The sequence below is a fragment of the Pseudophryne corroboree genome, chromosome 3 (genome assembly GCF_028390025.1).
Source record: "Pseudophryne corroboree isolate aPseCor3 chromosome 3, aPseCor3.hap2, whole genome shotgun sequence".
NCBI lineage: Eukaryota > Metazoa > Chordata > Amphibia > Anura > Myobatrachidae > Pseudophryne > Pseudophryne corroboree.
In genome coordinates this window covers 383,945,928-383,963,453 of record NC_086446.1, presented here as the reverse complement: position 1 = coordinate 383,963,453, position 17,526 = coordinate 383,945,928, and the positions used below count along the sequence as shown (strand labels likewise).

Below are 17,526 nucleotides of genomic sequence, written 5' to 3'. Positions count from 1 at the left end.
TCCACGTTCAGCCCCCATTAGCATGGGGGGTAAGAAGGGGTGAAAAATAAAATGTCCAAAATGGCCGACATTAGTGTCAAATTATGCTGGCGCTATAAGCCTCAAACTGACAAGTGTGTATCCCAGACCCAGAGGCCCATTACATAGTGAGCCCTGGGGGAACAGCCCCCACATAGACTACACCTGGCTCGGGCGATGAAACAATGACAGCAGTCGGCAGTGTGTGCAGGGCCTGGGGAGGGGGATGGGGCAGCCCTATTGCTGCTGCTTCCACACTTACCCACATCAACACACAGATTCACCCGGTACAGGCTCTCCATGTTTAACAGCCTTCCTTCGCTCCGCTACTTCCTTTCCGCCAACTGATCTGCAGCAGCGCGATGCAGCTCCGTTCCCGGCTACACAGTGGCAGCGATGATAAATCGCATCAGGGTCGCTGCTCTCTGTGATCACCCCCGCGGCACAGCCGCCACCGCAATAACTATTACTGTCACTGTACAGGCCACTGACACCGGGGGGCATGGCTCACCGCTCCTGGGTAACGGAGATGTCTCCCCGTCGGTGTACCTGGCGCTGGCTGCTGTGTCCGGCTTGGGGAGGGGGTGATCCTGGGAGGTTCCCAGCAGCGGGCGTCTCCTCTATCTCTGAGCTGCTTCCTCTGGGTGCTGCTGGCTGCTGCCTTGCTGGGGGATGGGTGGTCTTATTTTACCAGGAAGTCCTTTAAAATGAAAGTTATACGCATGGAAAAATTTGAAATTCCGTAGCGAAGCTTGGGTATTCAGCTAGTAATTTATAATACTTGCTTGATGAGCAGATCAGTTACTGTACTGTAATGGAATAGAAAGGTTGACGGCCACAGCTATACCTGAACTAGTAATACATTTTCACTGGTCAATGATCACCAGTTGTCTTCACAAGGGAATGTTAAAATAATCTCTCTTCCTGTCCATCTGCAGGTCCAGTTCCTGGTGGACCATGGTGCAATGATAGAACACGTGGATTATAGTGGAATGCGCCCATTAGACAGAGCCGTAGGCTGCAGGAACACTTCTGTTGTGGTGGCTCTTTTGAAGAAAGGCGCCAAAATAGGTAGGAGAAAGAGTGGAGACATGCCACTGGTGCCCAGTAAAAATGCAGTTGTGCAAATGTTAAGTTTCCCATTCTGTTTAATGTCCTTATACATAGATGTGCATGTTCTTGTCAGCTTCAGCTGCATATTGTGCTTCTGTCACAATTTGGACCTTTGAGCACCTATTTGTCCAAAGACCAGAAGAGCAGCCACATCTTAACTGCACTGCAAAACTGCTTGTCTGCTAACATCCTTCCCTGCACTATTAACTATTTTGCTGCTGGCAAAGTAGAGCAGGAACCCTTAATAGCCCCACTGCTACCAGAATTGGTAACTGCGTGTTTTAATGTCCATCACTTTGGTTAGCTACGTTCCTCACTACCCGTCACACTGCTACTTGTAATGATCTGCTACTCGGACATTAAGCTTCTGTGCTCGCTGCTCTCTCACTCCTGCTACATGGTTTGTTTTCTCTTTCCTGTCACTCCATCTGTTTACGCTCTACACTTCGTCACTCCCTCCCTCCCTCCCAACACCTCTGTTACTTTTTGACATCACCTTGTTCTTCCCCTTTTTCTTCCTGGGTCCAAATATTCGTCTTTTGTACACTTACCTCTTATCCAAATTTTCCATTGTCCTCCATCCCAACTCTTTTTTGTTGTACACTACTTTGCTTCTTGTCTATTCTTTCCCTATTCCCATTGTTCTCCTTCAACCCCTTTTTTTAATTCCATTTATCACTTACCTCTATTTTTTTCACACTCCTTCCCCTTTCAACATGTTGTTTTAAATTCTGTCCGTATTTGCTGCTTTAAGGCTGTCAGACCTTACCAAGCCGCCCAAAAGGTTAGAACTTGCTCCCTACTCACAGCTTTGCTTAGCATGTCTTACTCAATTTTAAACAAGCACACATGCACATTTAGCACTTACTCACTTACACAGGCACAGAACCCTATAGCATTGAAGCAGTTAAAGTAAAGTACACCTACCGTATACATGATAATGCTCAATAGTTTATTTAATATAAATGATATTTGACTTTCAGAGCTACCTTATGTGCTGTACTAGGTCCCCCTAGTGGCTGTGTTGTTGTCTCCCTTATGTGGAATGACACGCCTACAGATATAGCCACTGGTACTGTCCAAAGTGCTGAATTCTCATTTCTTGCAGTGCAACATTCAAATTAACAAAGGTAGATCTATTTTTAATACATTTGTATCTTCTTTCTAACACAGTTGTTGAAGTGTATATTTGCACCATACTTACAGTATGTTTAGCTGGTAATGAAGATTCTTATATTCCAGCTTTGCCAACTTAGTACTCAGTATTTGATACACAGGCAGACTCCAACCTAAAAAACCATCCTGTGTTAAAATGAACTACATTGAAATGTGATGCTTTTCGAATACTGAATTGTTATTTCTAAATTATGATGCACTCTGTAATAATTCTCAATTTAAGCATATGCATATACTTTATTTTACGGCCATGTAGCTTATTGCATAGTCCACAAGGGCATAATATATAATTAAACCATTATATAGATGTTCCAATGAAAACTGAGATAACATATTTATTTTTCTAAAGAACACATAGTTTAATGGGGTGTAAGGCAATACATCTGTGAGGTAATACAACTAATCATGGCATGTACCAAAAAGTATTCGTAAACATACTACCTATATATCATGCATTCAGTTTTCTTTTATTCTATACTCCTTATGGTATTTTTTTACTTTAATTTTGACATCTGTTTTCTACTGCCAGTGTCTAAAAATGAGGTGCTCATTACATTTTTCTTACTATTAAAATGTTACTTTGCTTTGGAGTAGGATAGAGAGGTTACTTTCTGTGCTAATCACTTAATCAGCCAAACACATTCTGATCTTAGAACACATTTACAGTGTAAAAGGAAATTGTGGGCAATGATATTAGCATTTTCTGCTTTAGGTGCATATGTTCCAAAAACTATTTCTTGCACTGTTTTTCATCAGTGCCAATGCCCACACTCTCTCTGACTTTAACGGTTTCCTGTCCCTTCTTATTTCTACTATTCCACTCTCAACAGACAGTCTCCCAAATTTCTTTAGACCACTTAGGCTACACCTGTATTTGTTCCCTGGGTCCCAGTACACATCTGTACCCATCCTACATCAAACCCTGGTCTCTTGTTTCACCATGTCCTCTGTCTCCCATTTGTATGGCCCCTATGTTGTATCTTCCTCCTCTTAATTTTTCTTCGCTCTCCTATTTGGTTCTTCCCTTGCATTATATTAGTTTTTTTACCCATCATGCATCCTGTACACTACAGGTCCAGCCACCTGGGCCATGGCAACGTCCAAACCAGACATCATGGTCATTCTGCTGAGTAAACTGATGGAGGAGGGAGACATGTTCTACAAGGTGAGAAGACTTGTGGGAGTTATGGAAAATGAGATGTAGGGTAAGACTGTAAGGAGCAGCAGATGGGGTAAGAGAAAAGCTAAGTGTCGCTGTGTAAGATGCAAAGAGTTGCGGGAGTTTGAATGTTCATTACGTGAGTATAGAACAGTAATAGGAATATATGGTGGAATAGCAGGTATCTCATGATATTAATGAGGACTAGAGTGGAATGGGCGTGGATGAAGACCCAAGAAAGAAAAATAATAGAATGGTGGATAGTTAGTTATATGTGGACATACAAAACAGTGGTACTTGAGGGGAGATTATTGATAATGGTGGAACAGTGAAAGAAAAAGGTTGATGAAATAAACAGGTTGCATGGACAAGAGAGAGATGGCCTATGGACAAAAGCTGGAAAATGGCTAAAGGTTGGTGCAATAGAGAACATAGTATTTGTGAGATCCAATCCCTTTACTCCCTCAGAAAGGGAAGGTAAAAGAAGCCGCACAGAGATACCAATACGCTATGAAGAAGTTTCCTCGTGAGGGATTCGGAGAGGATCTAAAGACCTTTCGAGAACTGAAGGTGTCACTTTTACTCAACCTGTCCCGCTGTCGCCGGAAGATGAATGTGAGTAAACTTCCTACTAGACTCTTCCTCTCCTCACTTTCACCCTTAATCTTGGTCAATCCATTGTTCTGTGTTCCATATAGGTTCTGACCGCTCATGGCTCACTCTTTTAATAGGAAATATGATTTCTGAAAAAACTCCAATTACTTAAAGATCTATGACATTTATTCCAATACTTTTCTTTTACAGTTGCGCAGTTTGTGCTTACATATTTAGGAAACAGTTTGCAGTTATTTTTCTCATTCCTGCACTTTAAAACAAAAAATGTAAACGATAAACTGTATTGTACTTTCCTTTCCATGTTTTCAAGGTAGCCAGAGCAGTGTCTCATAATCTATACTGCATCCTTTTATGAGTTATGTATGTATGTGATCATTGAAAGTTTAGTGCTATTTAGAAATAATTAATTTAATTACAGGGACATATACATTTTATTACCTGCAGTTAATAGTTGATGGTTTAATCATATATTACTTTGTTTTATATAGAGATGCTGGTTCTGAGCTGGCTTCTGTCAGTCAAATATCAGTTTGTTAACATACAACCATGTGAAGTGTAGATATAGAATTCCTTTCACATGCAGATTATTTTTGTGGGTTACCTTGCCCTTTGGCGGCAGTTATTTTTTTGACAGTCTGAACCAAATTCTCCCATACCATGTGCACATATTTTCCTGCGCAGCTACATGGGCTGCACTGTAAAATCTGTGATGCTTGGGAAATGGTCTAATGTTGGTAGCCTTCCACCCAGAAAAAAAGTGTTCTACACACAAATATTTAAATGAGCAATAAAATGACAAAGGGCAGAGTAAAGGCAAAGAGAGTGACGCAGAAAAATTTTCATGGTAACCACCTGGGTATCTGATCTATAAATCTACACTAAAAAGGGCTACAGTCGATAGATAGATAGATAGATAGATAGATAGATAGATAGATAGATAGTCTAATGGTCAACATGCATTAGGTCGACAGGGTCAAAAGGTCGACATGTAAAGGGAAGACCGTTTGTTTTTCGCTTACGTCCTAGAGGATGCTGGGGTCCATATTAGTACCATGGGGGTATAGATGGGTCCACCAGGAGCCATTGGCACTTTAAGAGTTTAATAGTGTGGGCTGGCTCCTCCCTCTATGCCCCCCCTACCAGACTCAGTTTAGAAAATGTGCCCGGAGGAGCCGGTCACAGCTAGGGGAGCTCTACAGGCCTTCTCTAGTAAAAGTTTTTTTTAGAGTTTGTTATTTTATAGGGAGGCTGCTGGCAACAGCCTCCCTGCATCGAGGGACTGAGGGGGAAAGCAGTGTCCACCCTGCGGGATCTTGAGCCACTGCCTCCGCTGACTGGACGTTGAGCTCCAGAGGGGACAGATCGCGCCCCGCCACAGGGGAGCGCTCACCCCGGCAGCCAGCCGCCACCCCCTCATAGTGCTGAAGCATGGCGAGTTAGTCACTGTCCCCCCTTACAAGCGGGGGATCAGTATGAAGAGGGCGGCTTAAGGCTGGGAGTGCGGTATTAACCGCGCTCCCGGAAGGCTCAGCGGTACTGCGGTGCGGCGCTGTGAGGGGCGCCCTGAGCCAGCAAGGAACCCTACACTGACCATTTCCAGCCTGTCGGGGTCCATGGATCTCAGCCAGCACAAATTTCCTCAGGCCAGTATAATCTTCAAGAGTGGGAAGACAGCGCCATTGAAGGGGTGGAGCTTCTCCTCAGAGCGGAGCCAGCAGCGTTCAGCGCCATTTTTCCTGCCTGCAATCACTACTAGTGGATGTCCAGGTCCCTCCAGAGCAACTCCAGATATCTGTACAGTACCAGGGGGTTGTAGAAGGGGGGGAGGCTATATGTAGGCTGTGTCACCTATTAAGGGACACAGTCAGCGCTGGTTAGGGTCTCCCTATACCTCTAATAGTGTTGTATGTGGGTTGGCTCCAATCTCTGTGTCTCTCTGCCATTCTTGGGGGGGGAAACTCTGTCTAGTAAATACCCTGTGTGTTTGTAGGGTGTTTGTTGTGTGTGACAACATGTCTAGGGACACTGTTTCATATGCTGCAGAGGATTTGTCTTCCCAGGAAGACTCTATACCATGTAATCAGGATTGCACTGTTCTAGCGCAGATCCCAGCTAGAGAGCCAGAATGGTTAGTCTCTCTGAGGGGGACTATTTCTCAGATTTCTGACAGGGTTGCTAGGACTGAGTATGCCACTCAGGTCCTACAATCCTCTATAGTTATATGGTCTGATACTGCTTCCTCGGGGTCCCCTGCGGTACATTCTCAAAAACGTGCACTTGCAATGCTTATGCAGGATGACACGGACACCGACTCTTACACTGCAGACAGTGACGGGGATGTGTCGAGGGGGACAGCATCACTTGCTAGGGGGGTGCAGTTGATGATTGAAGCTGTGAGGGATGTTTTACATATTCCAAATCAGTTCCTGAGCAGGCCTTTTTTACAGATAATAAGAAGCCCCCCCTCACCTTCCCGGCTTCCAAAGATTTAAACGCTATCTTTGAAAAAGCCTGGGAAACTCCGGAAAATAAATTTCAGGTCCCTAAGAGGGTCTTGGTTGCTTTTCCCTTCCCAGAGGAAGATAGAAAGAAATGGGAGTCCCCGCCAATAGTCGACGCCTCTGTCTCCAGGCTGTCCAAACAGGTGGTGTTGCCAGTCCCGGGATCTACCGCGTTGAAGGACCCGGCAGATCGCAAGGTGGATGCTACGCTAAAATCCATTTACACGGCTTCCGGGGCTATATTACGGCTTACTATAGCCTGTGCTTGGATTGCAAAAGCTATTGCCAGGTGGTCAATCACTCTGCAGGAGGAGTCGACTTTGCTGGATAAAGGTGACGTTGATGTATTTTTACGCCATATTCAGGATTCTGCAGGGTTCCTGGTATATTCCATGAAGGACCTGGGTTCCATGGCTGCGGGGATCTCCTCCATGTCCGTCTCGGCTCGCAGGGGTCTCTGGCTGCGCCAATGGTTTGCGGATGCGGAATCCATGAAGAGCGTGGAGGTCCTACCCTATACAGGTCAGGCTCTCTTTGGGGAGGCGCTGGATGCGTGGATTGCCACGGCTACCGCGGGTAAGTCTTCTTTTCTCCCCTCAACTGCACCGGCTACGAAGAAGCCTTTTACACCAGCCATGTCGCAGTCCTTTCGGGCCGCGAGGCCTAGAAAGAACAAGCCTTCGTACACCTTCTTCAGAGGTGGTCGTGTCAAAGGAAAGAAACCTGGTCCTTCAGGTTCCCAAACCCAGAAGCCCGCTTCTGATACCCCTAAGTCCTCCGCATTGGACAGCTAGGCCTGGAGGAGGGTCAGGTGGGGGCAAGACTCCCGTCAGTTCAGCCACGTCTGGGTGTCATCTGGCCTGGACCCCTGGGTCCTGGATATAGTGTCCAGGAGGTACAGACTGGAGTTTCAAGATCCCACACCTCACCGTTTCTTCAAGTCAGGCTTGCCAGCTCTGCTGGCAGACAGAACAATTCTTTTGGAGGCCATCAGAAAATTGGTTTTGTCAGAGGTCATTGTTCCGGTCCCATTTCTGCAGCTGAACAGGGGTTATTATTCAAACCTTTTTGTGGTATCGAAACCGGATGGTTCGGTACGGCCTATTCTAAACTTAAAGTCTTTGAATCCTTATCTCAGGGAGTTCAAATTCAAGATGGAATCTCTGAGAGCTGTCATCTCAGGACTGACGGAGGGGGAGTTCCTGGTGTCTCTAGACATCAAGGATGCTTACCTCCACATTCCCATTTGGTCGCCGCATCAGGCATATCTCAGGTTTGCACTGGTGGACGATCACTCTCAGTTCCAGGCGCTGCCGTTTGGCCTCTCCACATCACCAAGGTGATGGCGAAGATGACAGTTCTCCTCCACAAACGGGGTGAACATAATTCCATATCTGGACAATCTCCTGATCAAGGCGTCGTCCAGGGAGAGGTTGTTGCGATCCATCGCACTCACGACACAGCTGCTCAGGAAGCACGGCTGGATCCTGAACCTTCCAAAGTCTCATCTGGAGCCGACAAGGAGGCTGTCTTTCCTGGGAATGATCCTCGACACGGAAGTGCAGAGGGTATTTCTCACGGTGGAGAAAGCATTGGTGATTCAAACAATGGTCCGGGATGTCTTAAAGCCTACCCGGGTATCGGTTCATCAATGCATCCGCCTTCTGGGGAAGATGGTTGCCGCCTACGAGGCTCTGCAGTACGGCAGGTTTCATGCTCAACTTTTTCAGCTGGACCTCTTGGATCAGTGGTCGGGCTCTCACCTACACATGCACAAGAGGATACGCCTGTCTCCGAAAGCCAGGATTTCACTCCTCTGGTGGCTACAACTTCCACACCTTCTGGAAGGCCGAAGGTTCGGAATTCAGGACTGGATCCTTTTAACCACAGATGCAAGTCTAAGAGGTTGGGGAGCCGTCGCTCTGGGGGAATCCTTTCAGGGATGGTGGTCAAATCAAGAATCCCTTCTCCCAATAAACATCCTAGAGCTAAGGGCCGTGTACAACGCCCTTCTGCAAGCAGCACACCTTCTACAGGATCGGGCTGTTCAGGTGCAGTCGGACAACGTAACCACTGTGGCCTACATAAACCGACAAGGCGGAACGAAGAGCAGGGCTGCAATGTCAGAGGTGTCAACAATCCTCCTCTGGGCGGAAAGACACGCTGTAGCTGTGTCAGCAATCTTCATTCCGGGAGTAGACAACTGGGAAGCGGACTTCCTCAGCAGACACGATCTCCATCCAGGGGAGTGGGGCCTCCATCAGGAAGTGTTCGAGGAGGTAACCGGTTGGTGGGGGGTTACTCACGTAGACATGATGGCCTCCCACCTCAACAAGAAGCTGGGAAGGTACTGTTCCCGGTCAAGAGACCCTCAGGCAGTGGCGGTGGATGCACTGGTAACTCCGTGGGTGTTCCTGTCAGTGTATGTGTTCCCTCCACTTCCTCTGATTCCAAAGGTTCTTCAGCTGGTAAGAAGAACAAAGGTTCTGGCAATACTCATTGCTCCGGACTGGCTAAGGAGGGCTTGGTATGCGGATCTACTGGATTTTCTGCTGGAAGATCCAAAGCCCTTACCTCTTCGGGAGGATCTGCTACTGCAGGGGCCGTTCGCCTATCAAGACTTACCACGGCTACGTTTGACGGCATGGCGGTTGAACGCCAGATCTTAGCTCGGAAAGGTATCCCGAGTGGAGTCATTCCTACCCTGATTCAGGCTAGTAAGGGGGTTACGTCTAAACATTACCACCGTATTTGGAAGAAATATGTTTCTTGGTGTGAATCAAGAAAATTCCCTGCGGTGGAGTTTCAACTTGGATGTTTTCTCCTTTTCCTGCAAGCGGGAGTGGATGTGGGCCTGAGATTGGGATGCATCAAGGTCCAAATCTCTGCTTTGTCCATCTTTTTTCAAAAACAATTGGCTGTCCTCCCTGGTTCTGCACATCCAGCCTCCCTTCGTGGCACAGACGGCACCCTGGGATCTAGATGTGGTGTTGCAGTTCTTACAATCAGCTTGGTTTGAGCCTCTACTGGAGGCTGACATCAAGTTTCTCACGTGGAAGGCGGTCACTTTGTTGGCCTTGGCTTCTGCCCGACGCGTGTCGGAGTTGGGGGCTTTATCCTGCAAAAGTCCTTATCTCATCTTCCGTGAAGACAGGACTCGTCCACAGTTCCTGCCTAAGGTTGCATCGGCTTTCCATATCAACCAACCTATTGTGGTGCCAGTGGCTACTGACTCCTCAATTGCTTCAAAGGCTTTGGATGTTGTCAGGGCTTTGAAGATCTATGTGAAGAAGACAGCTCGTCATAGAAAAACTGACTCTCTCTTTGTCCTCTACGATCCCAAGAAAATTGGGTGTTCTGCTTCTAAGCAGTTGATTTCGCGCTGGATCAGGTTCACTATCCAGCATGCGTATTCTACGGCAGGATTGCCGTGTCCGAAATCGGTTAAGGCCCACTCTACTCGTAAAGTGGGTTCTTCCTGGGCGGCTGCCCGGGGTGTCTCGGCCTTACAGCTTTGCCGAGCTGCTATTTGGTCTGGTTCGAACACGTTTGCTAAGTTTGACCAGTTCGATACTTTGGCATCTGATGACCTCAAGTTTGGTCAAGCAATCTTGCAGGAGACTCCGCGCTCTCCCTCCCGTTCTGGGAGCTTTGGTACATCCCCATGGTACTAATATGGACCCCAGCATCCTCTAGGACGTAAGAGAAAATAAGATTTTAATTACCTACCGGTAAATCCTTTTCTTGTAGTCCGTAGAGGATGCTGGGCGCCCGCCTAGCGCTTCGTTTTCCTGCATTGGTTTTATAGTTCAGTACTGCCTGCTTCCTAGGTAAGTTCTGCGTTATTTACTGTTTTAGTACTGTTTCAGCTGTTGCTGAGTTTTCCAGCATGTTAGCCGGATTTGTGTGTTCTGTGAGCTAGTATGAATCTCGCCACTATCTGTGTAATTCCTTCTCTCAAAGTATGTCGTCTCCTCGGGCACAGTTTCTAGACTGAGTCTGGTAGGAGGGGCATAGAGGGAGGAGCCAGCCCACACTATTAAACTCTTAAAGTGCCAATGGCTCCTGGTGGACCCGCCTATAACCCATGGTACTAATATGGACCCCAGCATCCTCTACGGACTACCAGAAAAGGATTTACCGGTAGGTAATTAAAATCCTATTTTCTTAGCACTATATAGACAAAACACTTCAAAATAAAACAAAGATGGTTCTTGAGAATTCTTTTCAAACAATTAGTGCTCTCTAAGGAATCTGTATGAAAAAGTCTTCCTCCTCTTATTTTCTCTGCGTTAGGGAAAGCTAGACGTGTTACAAGTGAGGGTTTAGTTTTATGTGAGATATTATAGGACACCCTAAACCCAATAGCTCTCTCTCTGGCAGGGAAACTGCTCAGAATTTTTCTGGATAGTGTACAGTAGTAAATGTGATTCCGGAACCTTTAATGGAAGATGTACTTGGGATTTTGCAGGAGAGCTCTCCAGACATATAACATGGCAACTAGGAAAACTTTATGGGAGAAATAAGATCCTGTTAGGATAAAATATATATATTTATAAATTCAAAATATTACATAGTAGTTAGAGAAGAGCTACTGAAGAAAAAAGAAATCTATCATTGTTTGGTTTGCTTCATTTTCACAAATCCTATAATGCTGCTATAAAAGCAAAGCCTTAAGCTGGGTACACATTAGACGAAGGGCAAACGATGCAATCGTCAACGATTTCCCTTGAACTCCCAGACAAACGATATAGCGTGTAGTTGTGTACACACTGTGCAATCTTGCAAGAACCTAAAGCTATCTCGTCAGTGGCCACGTCCAGGAACATGCTGCCTTTGACAATATCCTCAGATTGAGCAGCATGTAGGGCCAAGTACAAAACGCAATGAACAACTCACGGGAACGCGCAATAGTGCATACACACTGGACTGTTTGATCGATTTTATTATTACGATTCAGCTCAAAATTACAAATCATTTAAAATATTATCTAGTGTGGACCCAGCTTTAGTGTGCAATTTTGACACTATTTGTAGCATTTATATTTAAAAAATATACATGGTACATTGCTACAGGTGAACTCCCTGACACAACCTGGACAGTGGATTCTGAATGGGGCAGACTAGTTTTGCTCAATGTAATAAGGGCTAATCATCCAAAGTTGAAATGTTTCAGATAAAAGATACTGTATCATTTGTGTGCATTCTGGGCTGGGATAAAATGGGGCTATGCTATTTAGCAGTGCTCTATATGGCCATACATGACCTTGGTGCTCTTGCACTGGTCACTTTTATTACCTTACTAGTGCCTCAGTGATTGGATAGAATACATTCACAGAAACTGTTAGCCTTCACTGGGTGCATCAGTGACAGGTGCTCTGTAATAAATACTCCCATCACTAGTGTCATTTAAATACACTACTGTATAGATGTAGTGGATAAGCCACCTAATTACACGGTATCTCCCTTGGGTATGCGGTCAGTATACCGCCCGTCTGGATCCCAGCTGTCACAATACCGACACCGGGATCCCAACTGGGTTACCATAACGCTGTCGGTATACCGTCGAGGTAGGTGATTTCCCCTCTATGGGTGTCCATGACACCTATAGAGGGAGAATAGAACTTGTGGCAAGCCCGCAGTGTGGCGAGAGCAGCAAGCCCGCAAGGGTTTCTTTGCACTCGCCCCCCTGCCGGCATTCCACCGCTCGGTGGGCCAATGTTGGTATAATGACATTCAGCATCCCATGAGGTGGGATACCTTACCGATCCCCTCCCTTGTGGACAGCTCTGTTTAATTACTCAGTGGTCTTGTCGTCGGTACAAATACATCACGTGCCCAGTGTCATGGTGTGTACATCCCTCCATATTTAGACATGTCTCCAGATCTGTGTTCCACCCTTCCAATAGTATTGTTGCATACCCATCTATGTTGGAATGAAATGGCTGTCGTTCTCTGCTTCAATTCTGCAAATCAGTTTTTCACTTCTCTCTGACCAAGAGCTCACACAGTTTCCCTCTTCCTGTGATTTTGCCTATTCTTAGCTCCCGCCACACTCTGACTTCACTCATCCTGCCCAGTGCACTCTGTTTTTACAAATGGGTTTTTACCTCTTACTTTGCCTACTCACAAATCGCTATCCTTCTGTGTGTATCATTGTCACAGCTATGTTTTCAGTTTCTGTCATGTATCTGTGTCTCTATACAACCCCCTTGGCTTTACATTATCTTCTCTTCTTTTATAGGACTTTGGAATGGCAGAGGAATTTGCAACAAAGGCTCTGGAGCTGAAACCAAAATCATATGAGGCATTCTATGCCCGAGCCAGAGCCAAGCGGAGTAGCAGGTAAGAATTAGCTGTGACTTAATGACAAGGCCATGGATCACTTAATCCAGCCTGCATCCATACGCTATCCTGAACAGTGGAAAGTGCAATACACAGACATAGACCCCAGACCTTCTTCACAAATGGTGCACAGTCATCTGCTTTCTTCTGTGGCAGTGGTGGGCAACAGATGGTTCGACTGGGATTTAAGTGCAGACCCCGGCTGGCTTCTGTTGCTCTAATGTATTCTTTGCTTGGCTACGAAGATATTTTTAAGGTAGTTAATAGATATTACTACATGAACTGTTGTGGCATGTCGGGGAGGTGTGAGACACATGTAGGGTGTCTGTGTTGGACATATGGAGGAGGCATGTGGGGAAGTTGGAGTAAATGTGGGTGTCTGATGACATGTGGGTCTATTTTACCAGAAGTGATGGACAAGTGGTGTCATGTGAGATTAGTGTTGTGGCCGTGTCAATGTTATTTTGGGAATGTTTTTCCTGAAAGTACTGTAAGGCTAATGTGTGGCCCTTTCAAAGGCTAGAATGCTGCGCACAGGTTGTTCATCACAGAACCTGGTGACAATGGACATGCCTCCAGAACAAAGTTCCATGCACACCTTGAGTGTATTTATGGTAAAAGCTGTGCTCATATGGACAGATACATAATTGCATGCAAGTCGGCAACTGCACTTATTCTGCATGCATGGAAATAAAGGCAGGTAGTCTCCTGTATGCAGGTGCATGCCTCTATGCCACCACACCAACCTATCCATCCAGTTTTGGAAGCAGAAGCATCATGAACATAGCGCACTTGCGCCCCAGGTATATAGAGCTGGTGTAGAAGTCCATCTGAAATCAGATCAGACAGAGCTTGGTGTACAGCCGACTTGCATGCCACTGTGATTCTCCCGCTATGAGCGCATCTCTTATCATAGGTACGCTTAAGGTGTGCATGGAACTAAATAGAGAGTATAAACTTGAAATTATTTCATCTTGTTTCAATACAGATTTTAATCCAATGTGGATCTGTAGTGAACCACATTGAAAAGCTTATCCCATTTCTCTCTGAATTTTTTAATATTGCTGTTGTGAGCTTAGAAGTTCTACAATTATATACAGTATTATCCTTCTTAGTCAGCATATCTTCTTAATTACTCCGTGTTTTATTTATCTTGCAGACAGTTTTCCGCAGCTTTGGAAGACCTGAATGAGGCTGTCCAGCTATGCCCTAACAATCGTGAGATCCAGCGACTTCTAATGAGGGTGGAAGAGGAATGCAGGCAAATCCAGCAAGAAGAAGAAGTTCAGGAGATGCAGGATGAGCCTGAAGCAGAAGTTCAAAATGAGGACATTGACTCCACACAGGAAGACATCTATGAGGAAGAGTACCTTGAGCAAGATATTGATAATGTTCCTGTAGGATTACAAACTGAAGGACGCCAATGTCAGGGCCTTCCAGGCATGCAGAGTCCACCCCAATCTCCTGCCCATCGGGACTCTGCATACATGTCAGGCTCACACCAAGTATTTGACTTTAGATCTAATAGCTCAGTTGGCTCCCCTACTCGGCAAAATTACCAATCCACTTCTCCACCCCTCTCTCCAACACATCAGAACTCTCACTATCGTTCTAGTCCTCCCCAAACATCTCCTGCTCACCAGAGCTCTTCCTACCACTTTAGTCCGCCTCCTGTGGGGGGTCAGGTAATGGACTACCCCAGCCCACCTCCATCACCGTTACGAAGAGCCCCCCAGTATAGAGCTAGCCCTCCAAGTGAAAGTATTGGCATGTATCGTCAACAGTCTGGTTCACCAGTGAGGTACCAGCAAGAGCCATGTGTGAACCAGCATCCCGGAAGACCCAAGTCTCCACTGTCCAAGATATCACAGAGGTCTTTCCAAATTTCACAGCTTCCCACTGCAGTTCCACAACCTGCACACAGATTACAGCCAGCCAAGGCACAAATTGTACGCAGCAATCAGCCCAGCTCTGCAGTGCACTCCAGTGCAGTGATTCCTGGAGGTACGTATGGGCAGGTAGCACATGGTATGGCAAGTAAATACCAGACATCCTCTGGAGAAATGAGTCAAAGCCGATTAGTATATCAAGCTTCCCTTGGTGGTCTTATAGCTGATGGACGCCCAGTGCAGCATGTGCAGGCCAGTTTGAGTGCAGGAGCCATCTGTCAGCATGGTGGCCTTGTCAAGGAAGACATACCCCAGCGGCCAACCTCTGCCTATAGGGGTGGTATGAGGTACAACCAGACCCCACAAATTGGCCGTAGTCAGTCTGCATCTTACTATCCTGTATGTCACTCCAAGCTGGAGCTTGAGCGCACTTCTCTGCCCTCCAGCCAACTAGGTTCTCCAGATGTTTCCCACCTCATAAGGAGGCCCGTGAGTATTAATCCTAGTGAAATCAAGCCTCACCCACCCACGCCAAGGCCACTGTTACACTCACAGAGTGTAGGACTTCGGTTTTCTCCATCCAGCAACAGTATTTCATCCTCTTCCAGCCTTTCTGCCACTTTCCGACCATCTGCTTCTATTCAACAGATGGAGATCCCTCTGAAGCCAGCTTATGAAAGACTCTGCGATGAGCTATCACCTGTTTCCCCACCCCAAGGAAGTTACCCCAGTGAGCCCACACGCTCCAGGACCACCCCCTTTATGGGTATAATTGACAAGACAGCACGGACTCAGCAGTATCCCCACCACCATCCGCAGAGCAGGACATGGGCTGTTTCTTCTGTTGACACTGTCCTCAGTCCCACATCTCCTGGCATCTTGCCCCAACAAGAATCCTTCAGTCCTCCCTCTTCTATCAGCAACATTGCCTTTTATAACAAAACCAACAATGCACAGAATGGGCATCTGCTTGAAGACGACTACTATGGCCCACATGGTGTGCTAGCTAATGGCTCTCGAGGGGACATACTGGAGAGAGTCACACAGGCCTCCTCCTATCCTGATGTCAAAGTGGCCAGAACACTGCCTGTTGCACAGGCTTACCAGGACAACCTGTACAGACAACTGTCTCGGGACTCTCGGCAAGGCCAGACTTCACCCATCAAACCAAAGAGACCATTTGTGGAGTCCAATGTGTAGGAATATAGACTCTCCCCCACCTATTCCCCAATTTCCCTATATTATACCTTTCTTCGCTCTATAGCTATACCTCCCTAAATTCTGGTGATTAGCTACTCTTCCAGTCCCTGGCCCCTCCACTGTAGTGTTATTCTATACCAATCTCTTTAGGCAGTCAGTCTTTTTGTGCAGTAGGGTTTTCATGTATACCTTTCAAACACTGACCAGTTAGTCATGAGGTATACCTACTCAACTGCCCAATTTAAGTTGTAATTGAGTCATTGCACTTAGGCCACTAGGACATCCAGTCAGCCCATGGTCCTTCTTACTGTCCTAGGATTTAAAAGGAGTGAGACTATGTTTCCTCCAAGTGACAACATTTCTGCAGGCAATGTGCATCGGTCTTAGTACCCTGCTCAGAGTTAGAAGACGGAACCCTACATGTGAGAGCAGGGATCAAACACTAATACAAATCTAAGGCCACTTGCAACACAAAAAAGTTCTGGAAACCTGTTAAATAAAGGGCTGTCCATTGTTACATTAAATACAATCAATAGACTTTTAAATGTATGTGTATTCCATGACACTGTCATGTTTTAAACATGTGGGCTCTTCTGATAGCCCTTGTTTCACACACCGTAACACTTCAACATTAACATCCATGATTAGAATAAATAATGTGGCCAAAGTAAATAATTAAAGTTAAATGGAGCTACAGCATACTGTACAGTCTTCTACCAAGTAAATATTTGTGCCCGTTTCCAAATCATGTGCCAAAGCCTGCTACTGTGAGACACCTCAGGAGGCCACTCGGAACTCATTTTACTACAAATGCGCTGTTGTTCAGCTATCCCACGCAATAAAATTAATGGGCTAAAACACACAGAGAGTACAATACAGGTAGCATTTTTGTTTAATGAGTATTATTTTAAATTTTTTAAAAGCAAATATATTCTCCAGCAGTTGTATCACAGTGGACTTGCTGATGTGTCTTATAATTGGCGCAATGCTGCAGGGTGGAAAACATAAGACACATGATTTGGCTACAGTCAGAAATAATGGACAAAATATGTTACATATAAAGTATAATGGGTTAATGCTGAATAAACATGTTTGCTCCCGTGTTTGAAATACATTTTGTTTGAAAGTTAATGCGTGATAAAGCCAGACAAGCCTATTATCAATTTTTCTCTTAGTTTGGGCTTTGGACTGTACAGTATTTTCCTTGTTCTGCATTAAGGGTTGAGCACAGGTGAGCTCACTGATTTAGCTGATATGTGCTCAAGATGCAAGGTATCTTACACAGGGGGGAATTCAGTTAGCCAGGAATTTATTTATTTTTTTCAGGAGAAAAAACAGGCTTATACAGTGATTTTTTTTTTTTTTTATCCCGTTGTTTTTTTTTTGGGGGGGGGGGGGGGGGGCAATTAAATTGTAGCCTGTTTATTTATTTATTTATTTTTTCCTGAAAAATTACCAGTTTTTGGGCGAAAACACATGCATTTGTCGGAATGGATCCGACAAGGGCTATT

General features: G+C 45.7%; 1 protein-coding gene across 8 annotated transcripts in view; it reads left to right on the top strand.

The window, feature by feature from the left end:
* TANC2 (tetratricopeptide repeat, ankyrin repeat and coiled-coil containing 2) overlaps positions 1–17,129 on the top strand; it is a 1,023,243-nt gene extending 1,006,114 nt beyond the window's left edge. For 6 of the 8 annotated variants that reach the window (XM_063960011.1, XM_063960012.1, XM_063960008.1 and 3 more), the window contains 5 exons: positions 957–1,089; positions 3,381–3,472; positions 3,935–4,081; positions 12,826–12,926; positions 14,086–17,129. In XM_063960011.1, coding sequence (XP_063816081.1) covers positions 957–1,089; positions 3,381–3,472; positions 3,935–4,081; positions 12,826–12,926; positions 14,086–16,015 — 2,403 coding nt within the window. In that variant the 3' untranslated portion in view covers positions 16,016–17,129. Of the gene's footprint in view, positions 1–956; positions 1,090–1,885; positions 1,916–3,380; positions 3,473–3,934; positions 4,082–12,825; positions 12,927–14,085 lie in introns of all 8 variants that reach the window. The other 2 variants (XM_063960016.1, XM_063960015.1) reach the window with 2 other exon arrangements.
* The last annotated feature ends 397 nt before the right edge of the window (positions 17,130–17,526 follow it).